The sequence below is a fragment of the Cimex lectularius genome, unplaced genomic scaffold (genome assembly GCF_000648675.2).
Source record: "Cimex lectularius strain Harlan isolate CLEC.00 unplaced genomic scaffold, Clec_2.1 scaffold2, whole genome shotgun sequence".
Taxonomy (NCBI): Eukaryota; Metazoa; Arthropoda; class Insecta; order Hemiptera; family Cimicidae; genus Cimex; species Cimex lectularius.
In genome coordinates this window covers 1,040,116-1,049,688 of record NW_019394219.1, presented here as the reverse complement: position 1 = coordinate 1,049,688, position 9,573 = coordinate 1,040,116, and the positions used below count along the sequence as shown (strand labels likewise).

Below are 9,573 nucleotides of genomic sequence, written 5' to 3'. Positions count from 1 at the left end.
GCCATGAGGTTCGGAGTAGTGATAGGTATCACAATCTTTTGTTGAAAAGTGAAAGTGAAGGAATCTTGTGAAGACGGGTTCCCCCAAAAGTCGTTTTATCCGATCACTCCAATCTGCATACACGATTGTCTTGCATGTGAATATAACAGGCGTATTCACGATGTTTGTAAGATGTTATCTCGTGTTAACTCGAAAAGAGAAATGTCCAGTAAGATCGTGAATGAAAATGTGACTATATTTTCGACCTAACATCTATCATTAATCTCATCTATCTATCATCAAAACCCATTATTCATACTTAGTAGGTCGTAAATTTTTTAGGTGGATACTAACCGAAAGTGCCTGTAATAATTTTAAAAAAAATTATTGGGATTAAAAAATTTCAGTTTTATTGTTACCACTCAATATCACCTGATCAAACTTGAAGTTAGTCGTCCGCTTATGAAGAACAAAAATTTTTGCTTGTTATTTGGTCGATGTTTTTAAACATTTGCTTTTGTAACTATGTACATAATGCTATTAAATAATATAGAATTGTTTTTGGAAAGAATATTCATTATTTCAAAATGGACTTGCATTTTTCTTATGCATTAGGCCATAATTTTGATAATGACCAGTTATGACTTACACGAGATGATCGTGGCAAAAAATGTTCCCGGTTAAGAGCTAATAGGAAAGCAGCCTAAAGCCCTTTCCTTGGCTCATTCAAAACAATTTTTTCTAGGGAAACACTGTACATGTGTTTTATACAACATGAACAACAGGCAAGAAATACATGTCATTTTTACGGTTAAAGCAACAAGAGTATAAAAGAGATGAGCAGCCTTCCGATGATAAAAAATCGGGTCGACAATATCGTCGATTCAAACAAAACAGCTTGCGGTTTGTTTAGCAGCTCGGTCTATGTCGACAAGGCCGCTCTGAAACTGTTGATGGACGACTGCTTGAAAAAGAAGGCGGAACTGGCCAGGTGCGAGATGGAGAAGGAGATCTACAAAGAGAAGGCTAGGGAAGCGAACGAAAAGCTCAGATCAGCGACTGAACAGTTGGAGCGATTGGCCAAGATCGTCAAGAACGCGAGGTATTCCATTAACACCGACAAGGCGACGCCGACGTCCGCTTACAAGGATTTAGCCCTCCTCCGGGAAATGTCCGTTCGGTGCACCATGTACGGCGATTCTAAAAGACAGGACAGTACACTCCAGAAACTGGCCCGGGCCCAGAAGATCAGGAACAGCATGCAAGTCAAAAAGATCGATATGATCGAAGCAGAAATCCACCGCCTCAAGGATGAGATTAACCGGGTTAATAAAGGCATGTTGAAGACCCGGGAAGTCATCGGTGGTAATACGACTCCACCCATGTCTGATGACAGAAAGATCTTCGAAAGCGTCGAACTGAGGAGCGAAATCAAGGAGCTTTCCAACCAGCTCAGAATCGCCAAGGACGACGTGGAAAAACGGAAAAAAGACATCGAACTTGTCAAATCCCTCCTATCGCAAATAAGAAACAAGTAAATACGACTTTTTTCGGATTATATTTTCATTTTCATAAATACATATGTTTTAGCTCCGTCAAATTCTCAAATATGGTTATGCTCGACTGACAATCATCGTGGACTATCGTGAGTTACATTTTTATCCCTTTAATTAATAAATTTTTATCTAATCGTCTAACCTCTCAACAGCTTCCTCATTTTAAGTTGAAAAATCGTCAACGAACAGTAGAATCTTTTCTGCAAGCCGGTTCCAGGTCCAACAAGGTTTGTTGCATAATATATAAGTTCTACTACTACATTATATTTGTTTTCTGACTACAGAAGCCAAACGTGCTGGCAGTTTCTACTCGTAAACACACCAATTGTATCATAAATAAATAAAACTTACAATTTATCATAGGTTTATTTTTTCATTACTGTTTTATTGACTAAATATATTGCATAAAATCGTAGGCTTGAACATAAAATTTAAGAAAAATGGAAAAAGGAGAGAAAATTCGAAAAGAAGTTTGAGATGGGAGGTCGGTGTCCGAGAGGATCGAAGTCACGATAGCTCAAGTGGTAGAGCTGCGCCGTATTTAGCTCCGAAGGTCGTGGGTTCGAATCCCGCTTGTGACACTGACTTTTTCATCTCAACCAATACCTTAATTAAATATTAATTAGGTGAAAAGTAATTATTTCAATTGATTAATTATTTTTCTGGTAAACACATAGTTTAGCTTAGTATTGTGGACGGGTGGCAGACCTCGTTTATTCTATTAAGCTAAACTTATAAATTCATTGTTGTTGAAGTCACAATTTTTGATATTGTGAGTAGATTTTTACATTTTTTAACCGTGTAAATTATTAGAAAAAGTTTCAATGTCCTTATGAAGGGGATATATTTCTCGAAAGTTTATTTTTTTTCAAATTCACATTATACCTGATATTTGTAGGACGTAATGCTTCAATATGGTAATTTTATGTGATGGTGACCACAAGAATTTTTTGTGATGGAATGGTCGGTGGCGTAGTTTTGGTTCAAAAATGAACGTTCATTTACTTGAGGGTGTATCCACTCTTGGATAATTGACCAAAAAATTTGGTTTCAATTTTCATCTTACATCTGTCATTTTATAAAAAATTTAGTGTCTGTATTATTCGACTAACATTATATTTAATGGTCTATTGAACAAATTACTTCTTTCAATTAATTAATCTTTTTATGTGTGGCAGATGTATTCAAGATCCATGTCCTTAAATGCTTTGAAATCACAATTATCTTTTTTTTCTTAAGTACAATAAAGCATTATTATTATTATCACTAATCTTTTTGTGTAAGGTTTATGAAGGTTGAAATGAAAACGCTAGTGCCAGAAACGGGATTCGAACCCACGACCTTCGGCTAACTACGCTGACCTGGCTTAGACTGAAATGAATGGCAGGCATTGAAAAATGGCAAAAAGGAGGGACAATTCGAAAGGTTGTAGGTTAAGATGGGAAGTCGGTGTCCGAGTGGATCGAAGTCACGATAGCTCAAGTGGTAGAGCACCGGAATATTTAGCCGAAAGTAGTGGGTTCGAATCCCGCTTGTGACACTAGCTTTTTTATTTGAAACAATACCTTACCCAAAGATTAATTAATTAAAAGAAGTTATTTGGTCAATCGGACCACGAAATATAATGGATTTAATAAAATTTGAGAATTAAAATACAACTCATCTTCCTAATATAAGAAGTTATTTTAATTAAAATCTGCATTTTGAATATTTAAAATACTAAGGACTGAAATAATATTGTTTTTCTGTTTACGAAATCTCTTATTACACGAAATTAGTTAATAATATTTCCGAGGGGGCGTCGGTGGCCTCAAAGGTTTAGACGGTGACACGGCGCTAATCACTGTAAGGTAAAGATCCCGGGTTCGAACCCAGCGGCCCTGCATTCGAACCCGATTACAAATGGGCTTTTTTTCCAAAAACACCGGCACCCCGAGGGTTTATATAACCTCTGCTGTTGCACTGAGAAAAAACGTGAACCTTCCTCTATCTCCCTGCATTTTGGAATCTAGTCTAAGCCAGGCAGAAACATGTCAAATCCCAATAATCAGAATTAAAAAGTGAACAGACCGAAGAACCTCATACGCCTTGGATTGTTTGTATATTTAAAAAAAACTTATATAAATGGATTTGACTCTAGAAAGCTTCATGGTAACTGTGTAATGCTCATTAAGAAATTTTTATGTTCTTCCCCACTTACCATTTATCATTTTATGATTGGTTGTAATTAAATTAACGCCCTTTCATATGTCTGTAGGTCGGTTCTCTTACTTCTTCGCCCACCTCATAATGGCTATTTATGGAGATCTCTAATAAATTTCAATAACAGACAGCTCGTTTTTCGGCCCTCTGATATTTTTACTTCTTTTTCTGTTCTTTCACGCGTATTTTTCAACCTGCAACCAGTTGAGCGTCTCGATCTGGGTAGTGATTCTCTGATTTTATATCAAAATTAAGTCGATATCCTAAAATGATAGAGTTTCATTTGTTCCACAGGTTGTAAACTATAGAACTAAATACAAAACACACAATACATATGTAGAATCACCACTCTGTAGAAACAGATAAGTCTGGTAATATTTACTCCCCCAGAATAGTCTATTCCTCGGGGCAGGAAGCCCTTCTTTTCACGCTAATAAATTACATTCATTTCCGTAAATTGACACTGGAGACCGCGGTAAGAGTGGTTAAGTCAGATTCTCGGCTAGTACAACCCGTGGTCGTTAGTTTGTCACCGTCGCCTCTGGACTTTTTTTCTGCTGCCAAGGAACCTTGACCGAAATGAAAATTGACACGGCCCTCATCAAAGGAAGGTCAGGAGCAGGACCAGATATCAGCTACCCTGAATTTGACCCAACCCATTCCATTGTCGTTAATAACTTACTTTTACTCTCCAGACGTCTTACACTCACCCAGGAGTACTCGATATTCCTCGGGGCAGGGATAAACCTCCCTTCTTTTCACTATAATATATATCATAAAAACAACTGACACAACACAAACACTACAACATAACTGTACGGCCAGAAAGTGCCCGTGAGTTACTCTTTATGATCTATGCGTAGTTATGTTAGTATGGCCTATTTTTACCAACTCAGCGGTTTTTCCATTCTCCTTTAATTGTATTCGAAATTCATAGCAGGACGTAAAGTTGGGAGTATCGTGGGCCGTCCGGCGTCTTCAATGTTAAAGATCCTCATTGTCCTTTTAAGGACGACCGAGCATTTGGGAACCTCATGACCGCCCTGTCTCTACCCACAGGAACACCTTCCTTGTGGGCCCAGGCAAAGTCCGACCATCAACCCTGGTGCATGGAGGCAAATTTCCCTCCTTACCTTCATATACCCTTCCTTTCCTTTCTTTTTCTAACCCCCCTCTGCTTTGGCAAAGGCTTCCTGTGTTACTTAACCCGCACCCCTCAGGCAACGGGTGCATCAGTGGCGGTTCGTACGAACTCCCGGGTGGGCGATCAGTCCCACCTTAAAAATAATACAGAACCACGGCAGTGGAGTATCCAAGCGGCTCTGCTAATTGAGGTTGGACTCGTGGTAGTCGTAGTTTGCAAACAAGTTGTATCTTAGCTGGAGGGTACCGGCCGACCGTAGCCGGCGATAGAATGCCTTCTCTTTCTCCCTGGGGGTGGTGAAAGGCACGGCTGAAAGGTCATACTGGAAACCACAAAACTGCTTTTTTCAAGGCACATTGTGCCCTTTTTAAGGCACTTCTGAACTTGCACCACCTCGCTAGCCAAGAGATGTGACTAATCCATGCATGTAAAATCTTCCTGGTGTTCTCTTCTTCGTTAAAGATCCTCATGGGTCTGACAAGACTTCTTCTTCTTTCCCGGCTATCCCTATGTGGCCGGGAACCCATCCCAGTACGACGTTTTCCATCTGTGTCGAACTGTTTTAACCGGTCCTTTATCTTTTGTATAAGAGGGCCTACAGCAGCTCGATTCTGGACCTTACTGAGCGAGTCGGTCCATAATAAAAAAGAGTTGTGGTTTTTATTTTTGATCATGCTCAGCGCGAGGGGTATCGCGTTTAGTTCCGCCGTGTTCAGACTCTGCCGTTTTGGACCCATCTGTAAAAACGCAACTCTATGTTCATCTTTTAGGGCTTCAAACATTGTGGGGTGTCTCGCTCGTCTTTAATTGAGAATTTAATTTTCCAAGAATTATAAAATTTCAAGAGCTTACATAGAAATGTGTGGTGATTAGTGACCGTTAGTCTATGATTATTCAGAAATCGTGAGATGCGGTCTGGTGTGACGTAGGTTTCAGAATAACCTACTTGTTCAGAAAACAATAAAAATAGCACATCTTCATTGAATCTATGGATTTTAGATATTGAGTTAGAAAGTGTTCTACTAATTCATGTGACAGATGATCACAGAAACAAATAATTAAACAGTAATTAATGGAAACGCGTGTTAGGAATTACCTTTTAACGTTGGAGACGGAAAGGAAGGAGTTTAAATTGTATCACTTTAATAATTCACCTATTTCAGTAATAATTAAGCCGGGTGAGGCAGCTTGGAGGAGCTTTGATAAGGGAGAGGTTCCGATGGAAAAGGTCTTTGATGTAACGGGGCATCCCTTTTACTTCCCAATTATAAACTCAGCCCGGACCCTCATCCCATTTTCCCTCCACGGAGACATTTAATTTTGGCTACCGATCAATTTTATATGTGCAGAAAGCCCCTTTGATTTATTTCGGCCCCTGTTTTTATAATTATCACATCATAAAAGGATATATTTATTTACTTTAATCAAATCCTACAACCCCCTTTCGCGTACTTTGAGAAAGATGTGTAAATATTTTTTCTTAACTTAAAAAATATATAATTGCGAAAAGGAAAAAGCCATGGACGACAGTAGGTTTTTCAAGTTTTGCTTGAACTATGTTAGAAGATCATTTGGAGATCGTGAGATGCCGTCTTGTGTGATGAATGTCTAGAAAAACATCTTTATTGTGCCAACGTTTCGACCTTTATTTATATCATCTTCAGGGCCTTGTTTTGCGTGAATTTTAACAAAAATTTTCTCTGTTTGATCGTAGATGCTAATATCTTTTCAGTAGTAGCGATGTCCTTCAGAATGTTAGGATGTTAGAAGAGTTATTTTTGTTTTGTCGGGATAAGGGAAAAGTCCGCTCGTTTTTGACACGTTATCCTCAGTTTGATCGTTCCTCATTATGTTAGTTGTAACATAACTATAGCAATTGTGGTTTTTACAGTTCTGTTCTTATATGAACAAAATATTTGAATAAATCGTTTATTTTTGTTTTGTCATGACAGAAAAAAGTGCGAAAAGATAAGGATTCAGTTTAGAAAAAATCTTCGGGAAGTAATACAAGTTAGGAACATTTATTTTCTTTTTAATACTTCCAAACTGAATACAAATAGACCAAAAAGACTGTAATTTGCAAACTCAGTATTATACAACAAAGCGAATATGTATAAGCACAACATGACTAAAAAATAAACTATACAATTTATAAATCGAAAACTCCTTTTTGGAAAACAAAAATAGAAAATTTTAAAGATTGTTCAAAGAAAAGAGCAGCATTGTTTAGTCGTTTCTTCAATAATAAAAATATAAAGTAATGTTAAAACAAGAATATTTGCTTAGCTTGGAGTGTATTAAAAAAAAATAATAATCCTCCGTACTTATTTTAAAATTTTCGTACATTTTTGCGTATTTGCTATTAATTAAGTTACTTTTGGATTTGTTCAAATTCATTCTGTGTTTCCGATTTTTGCTTAATTTAGTTACATTCCTGATGATCCAGGTCAAATTAAAGTCAGTTAAATGGAATACATTTTAGAACAGAAGCTTATAAACGGGTAATTTTTGGTATTATAAAATTCAATTTTCGCTGGAAAGGTGCTTTAAGAAATCTGTATTTTCAGAAATCAAGCCCATCAAGGCCGGCGTTCCCCAAGGGAGCATCCTGAAATCTTCTACACAGTCTACTTTGCTGAAATACCTACCCACCCAAAAATCCACATCAAAACCTTCGTGGACGATACCGCAATCCTCTACCACATCCTGATTCTATACTTTCAGCAACCCATCACTCAGACGGTGGCGCATCAAGCAAAATGAACTAAAAAGCCTGCACGTGACGTTCACACTAAGACATATCTGCCCGCCAGTATACATACAGTAAGGTAATCCCCCCAACCAACCAAATCCGCTACAACAGGCTTACATGGAACATGCACGTAAAACAAAAAAGAAAACAACTGAAACGACGAACGGACAATTCAGACGCCAACTTCGACCCAAATCCACAACGAATACATTCAACGAGCTAACAGTGTAGAAGACACTAATTAGACCAATTTGGACTTACGGAGTCGAGCTCTGGGGTTCAGTCACACTACCTAACATCCAAAGAATCCAATCCTTTCAATCAAAAGTCCTCCGTCACATCCTCAACCCTCCCTTCTATGACACCAACCAAACCATCCATAAAGACCTAGACATCCCATTCGTGACAGACATGATCCAAATACGATTTCACAACTTCCTCTCCAAGCACTTCTCCTACAACAATCCAATAGCCCCTCTTTTCAACGTCAAAAGACGGTGACCTCCAACCCCCCGCCGGAGATCTGGTAACAGATCTTTCACCAACAACATATTGTTAAATGTGTAATTTTTTGTACAGCTAACAATAAAAAAAATAAAAAAAGAAATCTGAAATTAATAATGAACACATGACAATCCACAATATGGACAGAAGAAGATATGATAAAGGCCATAATATCCTTAAATAGCCAACAAGGAACAAAGTAAAAGCCTTATGCCGACACTTAAAACCTTTAACAGGTGTCTGAAACTCAGATACTTCCCCAAAGTGGGGAAATTAGCAATGGTAAAACTTCTGTTGAAACCGGGAGGTAGACCTACAGATATCCCAAACTCATACAGAGCTACATGTTGCCAATATTAGACAAATTGTCGGATAAATTAATTATTATAAAAAAATTCAGCACATATCGAAAGAAGACTTTCGGAGTACTAGTTTGGAACAAAAAAAGTTCAAGAGAGAATGCACTATTAAAAATTTGTAATTGATCAAAAAATAGTGATATCAGCTATATTTTTCGATATCCAATGCGCGTTTTACTCAGCTGGGTGGATAACCCTACTTAGGAAATTGAACGGAAAAGGCGGCCCGAGACAAGCTATTTCAAGGAAAGAAATGTCAACACAGCACATCCGAGTCAGGAGGTTGTCCGCATGGACCTGTGCTGGGACCTAGTTTTCGATGGTTCTTAAAACTATAGATCGAAAGAGGCATAAAATGTGATTACCAGCATAAATATTGAGGAGGACACAAGACAAAGGTTAATAGAAACGGCAGAAGAGACCTCTAATTTAATATCTGAATGGTGTAATCAAACCAATCAAACCAAAAAATGCCAATTAATACTCCCCATATCCGAGTCGAAGGAAATCGAATCAATTGGAACGAAAAGATTGCGAGTAGTGTTGGGTAAAAAACAACATATGCGAAAGGTGAGGAAATTAATTAGCTGGACGTATGCAAGGTTATGGAGAATCGGTAAAGCAAAATGGGTTACAAGACCTAAAAAAAACATAGTCAACATTTTACAAAAGCGTTTATCTCCCTACAGCCTCATATAGAGCTGCTCGGTTTCCTACTCTAAATAGTCATTAATTAACAGTCACTAAATACTACTCTTTCTAAATAGTAGGTCACAAATAATCTGCTCGAAAATGAATAGGGATATTTGTAATTTATTCTTATTATAATAATTTTAATTAAATTAACCGATATGTTCTTATTAGTTGGATAAAACAAATTAAAAAATACAAACAAAAAAAACAAATGTTAAACCTCATTTTTAATCACGGATTTTCTTAAGAATAGTATACATGTAGATTACACGTTTTGTAAGCATACACCTTTTCTCGTGTTTTCTCATTTTAATTCAGTAGTATTCTCTTTAACCATTTAAAGACAGTTTGCAATATGATTGTGAGAATAAGTCATCAAGGTCG

The 9,573-nt window shown here is 37.5% G+C and overlaps 1 protein-coding gene across 3 annotated transcripts; it reads left to right on the top strand.

The window, feature by feature from the left end:
- Nucleotides 1-417: 417 nt before the first annotated feature.
- Nucleotides 418-7,326, top strand: LOC106668306. 3 transcript variants are annotated; one of them, XR_001340739.2, is made up of 4 exons: nt 418-1,513; nt 1,570-1,624; nt 1,688-1,762; nt 7,308-7,326. XR_001340739.2 is itself a non-coding variant. In XM_014396926.2 (3 exons), the coding sequence occupies exons 1-2, from the start codon at nt 816-818 to the stop codon at nt 1,604-1,606; spliced, it is 735 nt and encodes a 244-aa protein (XP_014252412.1). In that variant the 5' UTR covers nt 418-815; the 3' UTR covers nt 1,607-1,624; nt 1,688-1,897. The 3 variants fall into 3 exon arrangements, 1 of the variants encoding a protein (XP_014252412.1); XR_001340738.2 differs by lacking the exon at nt 7,308-7,326 and adding an exon at nt 1,820-1,897; XM_014396926.2 differs by lacking the exon at nt 7,308-7,326 and having other exon boundaries at nt 1,688-1,897.
- Nucleotides 7,327-9,573: the final 2,247 nt, after the last annotated feature.